At 35.6% G+C, this 15536-nt stretch overlaps 2 protein-coding genes across 2 annotated transcripts; both read right to left on the bottom strand.

The window, feature by feature from the left end:
• On the bottom strand, positions 1-936 carry LOC118853445 (olfactory receptor 4C6-like). The gene has a single exon (XM_036763545.1). It carries the CDS (start codon positions 907-909, stop codon positions 1-3), a length of 909 nt encoding a protein of 302 aa, XP_036619440.1. The 5' UTR covers positions 910-936.
• A 12154-nt stretch (positions 937-13090) lies between these two features.
• On the bottom strand, positions 13091-14643 carry LOC118853420 (olfactory receptor 4C6-like). Its single transcript, XM_036763501.1, has one exon. It carries the CDS (start codon positions 14641-14643, stop codon positions 13735-13737), a length of 909 nt encoding a protein of 302 aa, XP_036619396.1. The 3' UTR covers positions 13091-13734.
• Positions 14644-15536: the final 893 nt, after the last annotated feature.

Raw genomic sequence — 15536 nt, 5'->3', positions numbered from 1 at the left:
TCATTTCATCCATACTTTCTTCATAGCATTTTTAACCTCTGTATTCCTAAGGGTATAGATCAAGGGGTTTAACATAGGAGTAATCATAGTAAAACTTACAGATACAGGTTTATCTATAGGAAAAGTGGCTACTGGCCTAACATACAAGAAAATACAGGGAGCAAAACACAGGACCACCACTGTGAAGTGAGAGCTGCAGGTAGAAAGGGCCTTTCTCCTTCCTTCTGAACTAACACCCTTTAGGGAAGAGAGGATAACTACATAGGAGGCAATTAGTATGAGAAAGATTGACAGGCACATTACTCCACTGTTAGCAATGACTAAAAGGCCAAGAACTTCGGTGTCCATACAGGCCAATTTCAGCAATGGGAACAAATCACACATGAAGTGATCAATAACATTAGGGCCACAGAAAGGAAGATGGGCCATGAAAAGGAGTTGTATGGTGGCATGTATGGAGCCCCCTGTCCAGGCTGCCACCACCAGTAGGTGGCAAACACGGGGATTCATGATGATCATGTAGTGCAGGGGTTTGCAGATGGCCACATAACGATCATAAGCCATGACAACAAGGAGGATGATTTCAACACCACCAAAAAAATGCTCTGCAAAGAGCTGAGTGAGACAGCCTTCCAGGGAGATGATTGTCTTCTCATAGAGTAAATCCACAACCATCTTAGGGGCAATGACTGAAGAGAAGGTTGTATCTACGATGGATAAGAAGGTGAGAAAAAAGTACATGGGTGACCTCAAAGTTTGACTGGAAGTCAAAGTTATGACAATGAGCATGTTTCCTATAATTGTGATAATATATATGATCAAAAATATGACAAAGAAAATTTTTCGGAGTTCTGGACTTTGTGTAAGGCCTAGCAGAATGAATTCAGTTACATTGTTTTTATTCTCCATTTTGGTCAGTCTTCTGTCAATTTTGTGAATAGCTCATAGTCTTATTGGTTCTTTTCTTTTTTCTTCATTTCTTCCTTTAATGAGACCTTGCCTATATCTCACCTAAAATAATCCAGGTATTTTAATTCCAATTTGAGTAAATCTTGAGTCTTCTGCATGAAACTGCTTATTTTATTAAGGATGAATTTTAAACATAAAGAGATACAGCATCCTCAATGCTAAGACGTGTGATTCATTTCTTTTTCATCTTAAAGTTAATTGGTCATAGTAAATTCCTTTTACGTTAACTTGTTTGTCTGTAATGGAAGGAAGGGAGAAATGAGTACACGTCATCTTTAATGAACTTTAACATCCAGCAGATTGATATAACTCTTAGCTATGATTTAAAATTTTATACTTATGTTGCAACTACAAATTTCATATTTTAGATGAAATTGTAGATAAGGTTAATGGGTGTCTTTTATGTCTAATTAGGAGAGATGCTTTAAAGCTTGCCTGAGATAAGTGAGTAGTAGAATACTAATTGAGTCAGGAAAACTTCTTTCATATCCTGCTTAGATAGATAGATAGATAGACCGACAGATAGAGAGATAGATGTAAATATTTACTCATTAGATTCATGTATTTCCAGCCTTAGTCTGTCTCTTAATTTTGCAGTCCGCAACTGGATATTTGGACCTAGACATCATATAGACATCTCAGAATCAAATCATACAAAAAGAACTCATGTATCCCCCTTCATTATTGTTGGTGGCATGTCCTTCTCTTATCTCTCAGGTTGACAGCCTCAAGTAATTGTTCAGTCAATACCTCATAACTCTTCAGTTGTTAAATATTGCCTTTTATAACTGAGCATTTTATCTTGTATCCACTTTTAATCTACTTAATAACATTTGAACTAGTTTTGACTAAGACGATTATCATCCTTCACCTGCATTATTGACATACCCTCCAAACTGATCTAAGGGCAGCTAGGTTGCTGAGTGGTTAGTGAGCTGGGCCTGGAAGTAGGAAGATTCATCTTCCTGAATTGAAATCTGGTCTCAGACACTTACAAGCTGTATGACCCTAGGCATGTCATTCTACCAACTCTGCCTCAGTTTCTTCATCTGTAAAATGAGCTGGAAAAGGAAAGGCAAAACAACCACTCCAGGGTCTTTGCTAAGAAAACCCTAATCAGAGTCACAAAATGCTGGACGTAACTTGAAGAATTGAATAAGAACCACTTAATTGGTATACCTCCAATATCTCCCCTTTACAATGCATTCTCCTTCACTTAGCTGGCAAATTGATATTTCTGTTCTACAGATAACTATGACACTCCATTCAATACCCTTAATACAGAATGAACTCCAGAATCTCAAATGTGTATAGCCCCTAAGATACGATAGAAAGTCCTTTTTTCAGTATATAAAGTACTTGAAAATAGGTATCCATTCTGGATTTCCAGGAGGGTTTCCAATTACTTCAAATCATTTGGTCTATAATACAGTCACAGGGGCTCCTTAAAAAGACACATCAGGCAATAGAATGACCAGGTAAAGCATCCTATTTTTAACTCTTATGCTATGTACCGACTCTTCCTTATGCCTGAAACACATTTCTTCTCCAATTCATTTTATGATCTTTTTTATTTTCTTCAAAGGTCAGCTTTCTCTTCTGATACTCTTGTAGGCTTATGTCCCAACCCCTTGGAGAATACAAATTGCTTATATTTATGGAAATATTTCTGTACTCCTGTTTTCTTGCCTATTTCTTTTAATCATTTCTCAAAGAAATAAATATTACAAGCAGAGACACATGATTAACTTTGTCTGGTCTTTTCATTCCATAATCCAGCTCCTAACCCTGCAGTAGGGGAGGTTTTCTTTAAGGTAAGGAGTATATCCCATGTACCTTTGTATATTCAATGTCTGTCAGAGTGCCTTTCACTTAAGTTTGCAATAAATATTTGATGAATGAAAGAATAATTCAGAGGGAATGTAATAATACTAAAGTTTGAGTGAGAAAGACCAAAGTTGCTATTCTACCTCTAATGCTTAGTAGTTAAGTGATAACAGGAATATCATTAATTTCTCTGTCTCAAGCAATGCCTTAGGACTTATTCAAGTTTAAATACCTTGTTTTCTGTGCTTGTGGGAGGGATTTCCAAGACAGGAATAATTATTCTGATGAAATTGCCCAAAGCTCAAAATTCATATTTATTATATTCATTGTTCATGTGATATACTGACAGATCTGACTATACCCCTCACGAACAGCAGGAACTTAGACAAATCACTTAATATTTCTTTATATATATGTCTATATGTCTACACACACATATATATATATATGTGTGTATATGTATGTATGTATGCATATATATATATATATGTGTGTGTTTGTGTGAATAAATATGAGATACAAAGTTATCCAAAGTAATTTTTAAAACTTGCAATCATTAACAATAAGATGAATCAGGATAAGTAGCAAGGAGGAGATTGCATCTAATCCTGGGCTTCAAAGTAAACTAGGCTATGCTGGAGGTGAGAGAGGGAGAGCACCAACAGACACAGAATCTCAGAATTTCACAGGAGGAAGGACCTTTACATCCCAGTAGTCATATCTATATCCTTAAAGAATGCTCACTGTTACATACCTGACAAGGAATACCCAGCTTCTGTATGTGTACTGATGAAAACTACTTCTTTTCTTCCTTCTCCTCCTCTTCCTCCTATTCCAATTTCTCCTCCTCCTCCTCCTCCTCCACCACCACCACAACCACCACCAATGCAACTACTATATTGATGACAATGACTACTATGATTATAGTAAGTACTGTTTTCATACCATTACCACTACATCACAACCACACACCCAACACTATTCTGGTTTCCCTCTTATGAAAACATTACAATTTTTGAAAGTCATTGTGTCTATAAACAAACAGGACATTAGATGGGTTCTGATAAGGTAAGAATATACTGTAACTATCCCTTCCCAATTCGTAGAAGCCACATTTCTCTTGAGACACACCAAAATTTCTTTAGCTTTTCTGTACTGTTGGCTGTTACAGTTGCCGTATTGAGCTTACAGTTTATTAAGATCTCTAGATTTTTTTAAAGAAAACTAAATATCAAACTATGGCTCATTCTTGATAAATTTTTAAACTTGATTTTAGTTTAATATCACCCAAAGGCAAGAGTTTACATTTAGCCCTATTGAATTTGATCTTCTTAAATTTAGCCCAATGCTTTGGCTGTCTAGATAATTTTGAATCCCAACTCTGTACGCCTCCATTTTGGAGATACTCTATGATCCTAAATTATTATTTTATACTATATTTTTGTTTCTTTTTGTTTTTTTTTTGGGAAGAGGGAAGGCAGGGCAATTGGAATTAATGACTTGCCCAAGGTCACACAGCTAGTAAGTGTGTCAAGTGTCTGAGGCTGGATTTGAACGCAGGTCCTCCTGACTCCAGGGTCAGTGCTCTACTCACTGCACCACATAGCTGCCCCTTTATATTACATTTAATCTAAAATTTTGATAAACTTATCATGTATACTTTATATGAATCATGTTAACAGTACTAAATAGCCCAGACAGAAATGAAGATCCCTGGCAAAGTCAACAATTAACAACATGTCCTGATTACCATCGACCAAACATTTCTATATTGACATGACTATATTGTCATTGATCTTATTCACAGGGATAAGATCAGATAATTTATCAAAAACTTTACTGAAATCTAGATGGACTAGATAAAATATAGCTTTACATTTCCCATCATCTACAGACTCAATAATCCATTAATAAAACAGAAAATAAAAATTTTCCTTATGTTTCATGCAGCTGAATTACAGAATGTCAGATTTGCCTTCTATCTTTGACAGTCTCTGATCTAATTGGATAGACAATGTGGTAGATCAAAACTCATGGTGGATTTGGAATCAAAAGGCATGGTCCACATTTTCAAGCTTATAAATAGTAAACCTATAGATATGAGGAGAGTCAGTTAGAAAATTTAGGCTTTACTATACTCATTTATAATCTATGGGGACAGACCAGGTGTCCTTTAGGTATATATCCTTCACAAAATTGATGACACTATGACATATCATTTAAAAAGTAATGCCATTTTCAGCCAGGCATTAAAATACCCATGATCCATGCGTCTTTTCAATACAACCACTTAGCAACTCCTTTGTCTTGGGTGGTGTCCCTCTTTTAGATTTTTTTTATTTGGGTAAAAACTTCTGTAACCAACAAACATAAAGAAAAAATATACATAGGAGGAAAGATTGCATTAAGGAAACCAGTGGATTGCATGATTATCTGGAGCCTTGGTTATCAAACTCTCTGTACCCAAGAGGTCAGAATTGAGTTCTCCTCATCTATGAGCTCATGGATAAATTTGTCTCCTTCCAGATACACAAGTGCTATTTCTTTTTCTATCTCTATGACTGTAAATTGTCAAAAAGTGTGCAGTGGTTACTCTCTAGGGCTCGCAGTTCCTCTCTCTGGATAAGGTTGCCATTATGTTTTACACTGGATTTGAAGTCAGAATCCCATCTATTTTACTTCCTACTACTTTGAATTTGGACAAGTCATTTGATTTTCCAGAACATCTGTTCCTTACCAGTGAGAGGTTTCAATTGGAAGGTATCTTTCCCTTCTTGCATTTATGAAAAAAAACCTTACCTTTTGCAGGACTGGATAAAACTGGCGTTGATCGAGATAAAGAGTGAGAATTGAAGTATTGAAGTGGCTGCTGTAAAAACCCAAATATCTTATGTAAAACTCTACCTTGTGCTTTGCAGAAGGATTTGAATTATCATACACGACCTCAAGATGGGGGAAACAACAAATGAAGCCTTCAGAGTTTTGGAAATTAGACACTGTTCAGTGGAGTTTGTAATAAATCATAGTTTAGCTTCATAGGGAACCTCTTTCCAGAAAGACAAGCAGTTAAAAATATCTTCATCTTGTGATGAAGGTAGAATGTCAGGGGCACCTGATAATTACCACCTGGATAGCAATAGCATTAAATACTATTTCTTTATTGCAATGGTGTCCCATTGAAGATGTGTCTCCAGTGACCAGTGAGTTAATAAGCCTGACAGTGAGTTCACTTTTTCAGTGTGAGAGGGGGAAGAATTTCAACTGAGTCAAGGAAATTTAGTTGTGGTAAGAGAAAAATCAGTTCATAATTGCCACTAGGCAATTAGTGGTTATATCACCAAAACATACAGTTGAAAAAAATGTGGTGACACCATGAAATAATAGTGAAATCCATCAATCCCTATTGGTTTTGGTAAATATAATACTAAAGAGATCTCAATGGCAGAGGAGATTCTTGCTGCCCCAGCCAAATCTGATTCCCACTGGAGAAGTCTGTTTGCTACCAAGGAACCACAAACACTGAAGTCCATAGGGATGATTGTAAAGTTACCTTTGGTAATGTGTTCCTAACACACAGGCAACAATCCCTAAAGATTTCTCTCCTTTGTAGTAATATAATGAACATATTTCTGGATTTGGAGTCAGAGAACCTAGAAATGAAACCAAATTCTACTCTTTATACCCTGTGTAACTTTTCTTTGGTCATCTCATCCCTGTGGGCCCGACTATTCTCATTTATAAAATGAGATAAAGCTTATAATGGATGGATGATTTGTAAGATCCCTTATAGTTCTAAATCCTGTGAAGTTCACTCATTTTAATATGATTAAGAAGTTAGAATACTAGGTTACAAGAAGCTTAGCGTTATGTCTTTCAATTCACCCGGTCTTATATGAAGGTAGAGTCGATTTATTGACTAATTTGAGAGGTATAAAAAGATTTTGTAATCCTTATACACCTCCTTTAACTACATTTCTAAATTACTGTAACTACTCCAATTATATGATATTATTATTTTAATTAATAATAGCAATAGTTGATAATGATATTATGAAAATATTAACAAAAACACTTTAGAATCATCTCTATGGACTTCAGTATTTGTGGTTCCTTGGTTTCAAATAGACTTTCTAGTGGCGATCAGAATCTGCTGGGGCAGCAAAGATCTCCTCAGTCAGTGGAGCATATCCACCTTATCCCTATCCAAACCAAGTAGGAACTGCTTATTTCACTATGGTAGTTACTGCTGTATCACCATCATCATTAAATATTTACAATAAAAATAATAAAAAAGTACATTCCAGTGCAAATTGCTTTACAAATATCCTCTAATTCGATTTTCTCAACTTTAGGAGAGGACTAGGAACAGCTATTTTCCTCATTTTTCTGGTAAAGAATCCAAGACAAGTAGAGGTTGAGGAATTCCCTAAGGTCATATACCTCAGAAGTGTCAGAGGACCTCTTTGACATGAAGTCTTCTGGTCTCCTGGCTTGGTGCTCTATCAACATTTTTTACTTCCTCCATTTATATTGTAATATATAAAATTTATTTAAAAAATAATATAAATATCTGAATATGTTGGGTCCCTACAATCTGTGCGACTCTTGCCAAATCAATCTCTTATTTGAATATCCAGCGTAGCTGGTATAAAATTCAGGCAAAACACTTACAGAAATGATTTAAAGAATTTTTATAAAGAAATAACTTTGACTTAATTGGAAAATCATAGGATGAGTTACCTATCACATACAGAATTGTATGAGCATAGAGATTTTGGCTGAGTTTATATATAAATTTTGCTTAAAATATAGATTCAGCTTTCATCACTATGGACATCTTGGAGCACTGCCATAACCAAATGATGTAATTGGAATTGGATATCTTGTAGAAACTTCAGTGATTCTAAATTCTTCTGTTGGGCTAAAGCCCAACTTATAAACATAAATGTGTTCCTGGTGATGACATTAAGGTATAAAATAGTGGATCATTGTGATTACAGAAGATTTAAATTGCACATGACTTAAAAGAAATCAAAAAGATTCAATACAGAGAGTGTAACTGAAATCTTGTGCCTAAAATTAGCCTAATAAAAATATATAATCCAAGATATGTTTGACTTAAAAAAAAGTGGTGAGCTATTAAAGTATCAAGAGCTCTAAAGTTGACCTGCTGTCCTCTGATATTGAAACATCTAGAGGAAAACTGTTATCAAGTTGGGCACAGCCTTTCTGGAATGTTTCAGATAGGACATGGACACAAATCTCACCCATACTTATTTAATTTGGATGTGACCCAAAAGAGCATGGAACAGCATGTCCACTGAATGACATCCTGAGCTAAAAATAAATTCAATGATACAACTTTATCTGATTTCAAAAGATACATTTGGTATGGATAAATGCATCAATAAGAAATTTAAGCACCTCCTATGCACCAGGCCCTGGTACATATTAGGGAAGGTTTTGCCCTCCATAAGCTTATATTCTACCTCATTCAACTGACACATACACACATAAATAAGTCTTCTTATTCATACAATTACACAATATTTATCAGTTACCTGCTCATTGCAAGGGAACAGGCTTAGAATGGTATACATAAAGCCCAAAATGAGAAATTGTTCCTACTTTCAAGGAGCTTACCTTCTACTCAAGGATACTATTCCTCAAAAGATGTTAGCTAAGAAATAGAGATAGAATGAGGCATACATATACTTATAACCATGATTTAGATATAGATGTCGATTTAGATAAATGATGATGTAATTAAATGAGTAAAATAATTATTAATTTATACCATGCCTTAGCCAGAGGAGGAGGATGAAAAGTGTATGGAGGATGAGTTATGAGAGTTAAATAAATAGCTCCAGAAAAGTTAGCCATTAAATAGAGAGAGAAAGGATCCAAGCACAGATTCTCTGAATATAAATATAGCTGTTCTTTCCTCTCTACTCTGTTTTCTTTTCAGGAGAGGGCAAGGTTTATATTTCTGGTGGAGGAAGCACTTTGGGCCTTGGTTTTTAAAACACAGTTTATCCAATTTGATTTTTTTTTTCTTTTTGGCAGGACAATTGGGGTTATGTGACTTGCCCAAGTTCACACAGCTAGTATTTGTGTCAGATGTCTGAAGCCGGATTTGAACTCAGGTGCTCCTGACTCCAGGGCCAGTGTTCTACTCACTGTGCCACCTGGCTAGCCCATTGAATTTGTTTTTAAAAGCTAACTCCTGGTTCAGGCTGGGTTTCAGCCATTCTATGCCTCTTTTGAGAATACCATGTTTTATGCATTTCTGAAGACAAGAGACTATGGAAAGTTTCTTAAAATCTACTTATAAATGTAAAAATGTGAGCTAGTATATGGTAGTTTGATATCTAATGGGGGGGGGTGGGATAGAATGAAGCTAGGTGGTAGGAAAAATGCTCATCAGCAGTGGAAGAGGTAGTGCACAATAATACAGTGGCTGTGTTTGGGGCCAATTCAGTCTTTCAGAGAGCGGATGGTTAAATTTTCAGTGAAAAAAATCAAAACCTCAGAAATTAGCAATCAAATCATGGCTTAATTTATGGTTTTCTTCATTGTTTAGATTTATGAAAGTGTTAATAATGAAGATTAAATGTGCTTGCATATATTTCTTTCTGAAAGCTCAATTACTAACATGCTATCATACCTCTGTAATGCTTTATAACTATTTGCTGAGTTCAGCAGGAGTGAGCTATAAGGCTTAGGGAATGAAGTCATTACTAGAACAGAGACCTGTGACTGGAGGCTAATCATTATCATTGTGATCGTCATCGTCATCATCATCATCATCCATCATCCTTTTCCTGCCCCTTCCTTTTCCTCCCTTCTCATGTTAGATTTCCTTCCAATTAATGTCTATGTCTCCTATATGCCAAAGTATTTACATATTATCTCACCCATGAGAACGTGTTCTTCTTGAGGGTTAGAATTGTCTTTTTTCCTTCCTTTGAATTCTCAGCTATTAGCTCTTCAGATCCATAGGGTTCTTCTTGAAACCTTACTACAACTGTTATGAAAGGTTGCCTGTTGACATCCAGTGTAATATAGATAGGGCCAACAGTTGCCTTAGTTTCAAGGTAAACCAGTGCACTTCAGTAACTTTCTTTCCTCTAAAGTTAAGCAAAAGCTTTACAAGCATCAAATGTTTCCTCAGGATTGGACCCAACTCCACAGAAATTTAGCACTTCTTGTAGTTTTTCAGGGCATTTCTTTGACTTCCTAGATCCTGATTATTCTTTTCATCGTTTCAAGGTTGATTTTTATAATCATTCCACATGGGTTTTCTCTTTCAGTAAAGGTTTTGCCAAAGCAAATCCTATCTGCCAATGAAGGAAAAGAAATAAGCCTTTACTGCACCTAGAATGCATGAATCCCCACAGTCTTTATCTATATTAATGCATTAAATCCAATGAAACAAAACAAATCCTGAGACATAATTTTCCTCTCAAATTTTGCCATTCTGAGATTCCTTTGTATCAATTGGAGATGGTCATTGATTCATGAGCACAAATTGAAAAAAAAGATGCCTGGCACATACTAAGTCCTCAGTGATTGCTTATTGATTGTGATAGCATGTGTGCCCACTGATTAATTTTATCTACATTGAATGGATGCAAAACCCGAAACCTAGAGGTGTAGGGAAACTGGAAAGAGGCAGGTTTTGAAGCCAAATCCTACTGATTTAATGTCCAGATCCTTATCATAATCCTAGGCATCCTGTAAGGTCATGATAAAGATATGATTCAGTGTATTGTGGGGTAAGGAGCAGTGGAAACAATTACATTTTTCAGTTTTATCAGGGATGTCAAGTGAAAGATAAAAAAGAGGGGTTAAATTTCTGCTATTTATTTCCCCAGGAGAATTCCCTAGGATGGAAAAGTGGCAATCATAATCAACAATGTAGGCTTTATGTCAGAGAAAAACAATAGCAACAAATTCTCATCATTACAGCTTTATAATAAGGAAATGGAATGATTCAAGGGTGATAGGTTTCTCTGTTGCCTTAGTGTTTGAAGTAGAAGCTTTCTCATCATGTGTGGAGCCTGCTAAAGTAAGGAGACAAATCACACCATACCTTGGCAAGCATTTATTAGGGTCCAAGTACATTTCAGGGACTCCACTTTTGCTATGGATTCAAAAGTTAAATTTAAACTGTCTGTAACAAAGATTTGAAAATACCAACACATCAACCAGCCTGTCGTTTGTTAAGAATACATTAAGCATTTTATTCGTTCCAGGCACTGTTCTCTGAATAAAAGGAGAAAAAAAGACAGCTCCTACCACCAAGGACCTTATATTCTAATGAGGGAAGGCAACACATAAGAGGGAGCTGAAAGATGGAGGGGAGGAACCCAGGCAAGTGCGATTAATAGAGAAAGTCCTGTGGAGATGAGATAGATAGAAGAGCAGCCTAGAGAGGAATGATGATCATTTCTGATTGAGACTCCAGAATATAGGAAAGGAACTTCTGGAAAGGCTGGATGATGTTACTTATGCTAATAGAAAGCAGATTAGGATATTAGGGATGGGATGGGATAGACACTTAGGACAAGTTTCACTGGGATGTGGTTGAGAGGTGAAAAATTTGTCAGCCTGGTAGTTTCTTCCCTTAACTAACTAACTACCTGTGCTAAACAGGTGTTAAGTGCATTCTATAGAGATGTTAAAATGTAAGTGCTATCAACACCATCTAAATTTTATCCCAAGCCACATTTGCCTTAATCAAGTTATTTTTTTTATGTGGGACCCTAGGATATTATAAATTCATAGTAGTAGTAGAGTTGTACTTGGAGGAGTTAATAATACCCCTCATTTTAACCCTCTGATTCAACCTTCCACTCTAACCCTAACCCTAAATTATTAATACTATTTAGTAATAGTAATAGTAGTAGTAGTAGTAGTAGTAGTAGTTAGTACTAGTAGTAGTAATAGTATTAGTAGGAGAAAAAGTAGTAGTATTACTACAACAACTACTACTACTGCTAACAAGTCCTACTACTACTGCTACTACTGTAGTAGTAGTATAAAAAGGTGGAGGAAGAGAGTGGCTATCTTTTATATAGGATTTTAAAGCTTTAACGCTTTCTGAGAACTTTGGAAATATTTCACTTTATCTCCACAGTTACTTTGGGAGGTGTTATTTTTCAGTCGTTTCATTTGTCTCCAAATATTCATGACTCAAACAAGTGTTCCTTTTTTTTCTTTTCTTTTTTTTTTTGGTGCTTGGTTGGTTTGTTTGGCAAAATTCTGCACTGGTTTTCCAGTCACTTCTCCACCTCATTTTACAGATGAAAACTGAGGCTAACAAGGTTAAATGATTTGCCCAGCTAGTAAGTATCTGATGTGAGTCTTCCTGATACTAAACCCAGTGCCCATCCATTGTAGTACGTCGTATTATTATCCTCATTCTGCAGATGAAACAAAAGCATAAAGTGGTAAAGTGAATTGTGCAAGATCAAACAGATAATGAGCACCTCAGGTTTGACTGAAGATCAGGTTATTGAATAGATTCATACTAATATTTTGGCAACTACAAATCCAAAAATGAGGGTCAAAGGAAGAGTTAATCCTTCTTACTACTGTCCCAAATAGAATGATTGTATTGAAATTAAGTAGAGAATATGGACAGGGACTGAGGCAGAGCAAGATGACTACTTCTATACAATGATATAAATATATTTTTTTAGCCAAGGCAATAATATTTTGAGACATTTCCAGTTAAACAAGGTAGTAGATCATTCCTACCAAATTAGAAAATATCTAGGGGAAAAGGAAATGTCAATTTTGGAGGATGTACTTAGCGAAAGGCACTATAAGGTGATGTGAGTTATATAGCAAATTGGGCAATCCATTCTGGAAAATGAAAATTGGAGAGATGCTGAAAAATGTTAAAATATTAAATAAATGTAGTTATACTTTGGCCCAAAGCTTCTAGACATATGCAAAAAAGAAAATATAGGAATTATATCCAAATAAATAAAAAAAAATCATATGTTTTTAATATTTGCTATTTGCCATTATGTAATGGCAAAGAATTAGAAATAAATATATATCCAATTGATTGGAAAATGACTGTGGAAATCATGGCACAGGAATAAAATGCAATAGAATAGTAGTACTATACCCAAAGAAATAGGAAATATGAAGAATTTAGAAAATAATGCAAATGCTTATTTAAAAAAACTAGATATTTACAATCACATTGACAATATTCACAGAAAGATGATGTTAAAAAATGAAAAAAAAAGAAATTGAGCAGTATATGATTGTAATGCCTGACTCTAATTACAGAAAGATCCTGCAGAAAGGCATCTTTCTCCCTTCTCTTCAGAAACATAGCTGTAGGGAGGTGGGTGGTACAAAAGATAGAACGTTAGATTTAAATCAGCATAATACCATTTTAATTTATTTTTATAAGGCAATGCCTATCTGTGGAACCCTGGGGGAATCAGCTATATACTTTGCCTGCCTAAATTTCCTTGACTGTAAAAGAAGGATCATAAGAGCACTTAACTCTGAGGCATATTTGAGGGCAAAATGAGCTAATGTTAATAAAGTGGTTAGAGAAACTGTATCTAAAGCATTTTGCAAACCTTAATGGGCTGTGAGTACATTAACTATCATCATGATAATAGATGGAAGACTATGGATATGGAATATTCTACATGCCTCAGTTAATTTTACTTTTGTCATATCCTTAACATGTCATACATAACCTCACTCAAAGATTTATGCAAAAAAGAAAACATAGCCTGGGTAAAGTCAGGATAGAAATTTATGAAAGATTTATGATCTTTGCTAGTGAACAGAATATGTGCACTGATTAAAATATTATTCCATCAAAACACTTGCATCTTTCGGCTGCATTTGAATGATTTTCATTTGGTAAGCTGCCTTTTCCTGAAAGGTCAAAGGCATTCATTTCATCCACAGTTTCTTCATGGCATTTTTAACCTCTGTATTCCTAAGGGTGTAGATCAAGGGGTTTAACATAGGAGTAACCAAAGTAACACATACAGCCACAGCTTTATCTATGGGAAAAGTGGCTACTGGCCTAACATATAAGAATATACAAGGGACAAAAAACAAGACCACCACTGTGAAGTGAGAGCTGCAGGTAGAAAGGGCCTTTCTCCTTCCTTCTGAACTACCAACCTTCAAGGAAGAGAGGATCACAACATAGGAGGCAATTAGTATGACAAAGATTGACAAGCACATTACTCCACTATTAGCAATAACGAAAAGGCCAAGAACTTGTGTGTCCACGCAGGCCAGTTTCAGTAATGGGAACAAATCACACACAAAGTGATCAACAATATTAGGGCCACAAAAGGGAAGGTGGACCATGAAGAGGAGTTGTATGGTGGCATGTATGGAGCCCCCTATCCAAGATGCTGCCACCAGCAGGTGGCAAACACGAGGATTCATGATGGTCATGTAGTGCAGGGGTTTGCAGATGGCTACATAGCGATCATAAGCCATGACAACCAGAAGGATGATTTCAACACCACCACAAAAATGATCTGCAAAGAGTTGAGTCAGACAGCCTTCCAGGGAGATGATTGTCTTCTCATAGAGTAAATCCACAACCATTTTAGGAGCAACAACTGAAGAGTAGGTAGCATCCACAATGGATAAGCAGGTTAGAAAAAAGTACATGGGTGATCTCAAAGTCTGGCTTGCAGTCAAGGTTATGACAATGAGCATGTTTCCTATAATTGTGATAATATATATGATTAAAAAAATTACAAAGAAAATTTTTCGCAGTTCTGGGCTTTGTGTAAGGCCTAGCAGAATGAATTCAGTTACATTGTTTTTATTCTCCATTTTGGTCAATCCTCTGCCAACCTCCTGATTTTCCTGTAGTCTTATTGGTTCTTTCTTTTTCTCTTCATTTCTTCCTCTAATGAGACTTGCCTATACCTCACCTAAAAATCCAGTTATTTTAATTGCAAGTAGAGTCAATCATGAATCTTCTGCATGAAACTGCTTATTCTGTTATAGATAAATTTTCTATAGTGGGAAGGAATGGAAATAGTAATCTCACTGCTAAGGAATGTGACTCATCTCCCTTTCTTCTTAGAGGTGATTGATTGTAGTAAATTCTTTTCATATAGCTTATGTGTATGTAAACCAAGGAAGGGAGAAATGGGTCAATATCATGTTTATCAGTGATTAAAATCCCACAGAGTAATATAACTCCTATCTATGTTGCAACTACATATTTCACATTTTAGATGAAATTGTAGATAAGGTTAATTTATAAATGTATTTTAAATCAAATGGGAAGGAATATTCTAAACCTGACTGAGATAAGAGAGTCCATAGAATAATAATCTTCAAGTGAGGACAATTTCTTCCATTCCCTGCTTCTGGCTATATAACTCTTAGTATTTAATTACCTAGGTATCACTTTAAGTCCCAAAAGTGTGAAGCAGTGGATTAATCGTATGGGTAGTGGGAGCTTCCTTTTTAGGAGATTCTTGAATCCAATGAAATTATATATCTGATTAAAAAGAAAAAAAAAGTTCGGTGAGTATGAGTAATAATAACTGATTTGTTAAAAGTTACAAAATGTCTTGCCAACAATGCCTAATTTAAACTTCAAAATAACTCTATAGGGTAAGTACTATGGATATCATTCCCATTTTACAGATGAGGAAGCTTGGACCCAGAGATGTTATGTGGTTAACTTCTGCTCACCCAGCTGGAAAGTGCCA

Source organism: Trichosurus vulpecula, chromosome 6 (assembly GCF_011100635.1).
Source record: "Trichosurus vulpecula isolate mTriVul1 chromosome 6, mTriVul1.pri, whole genome shotgun sequence".
NCBI lineage: Eukaryota > Metazoa > Chordata > Mammalia > Diprotodontia > Phalangeridae > Trichosurus > Trichosurus vulpecula.
This window is presented reverse-complemented; position numbering and strand designations above follow the sequence as displayed.

Excerpts from the sequence above, each read along its gene's own strand:
- LOC118853445 (XM_036763545.1), bottom strand. The coding sequence starts at position 909 with ATGGAGAATAAAAACAATGTAACTGAATTCATTCTGCTAGGCCTTACA.
- LOC118853420 (XM_036763501.1), bottom strand. The coding sequence starts at position 14,643 with ATGGAGAATAAAAACAATGTAACTGAATTCATTCTGCTAGGCCTTACA.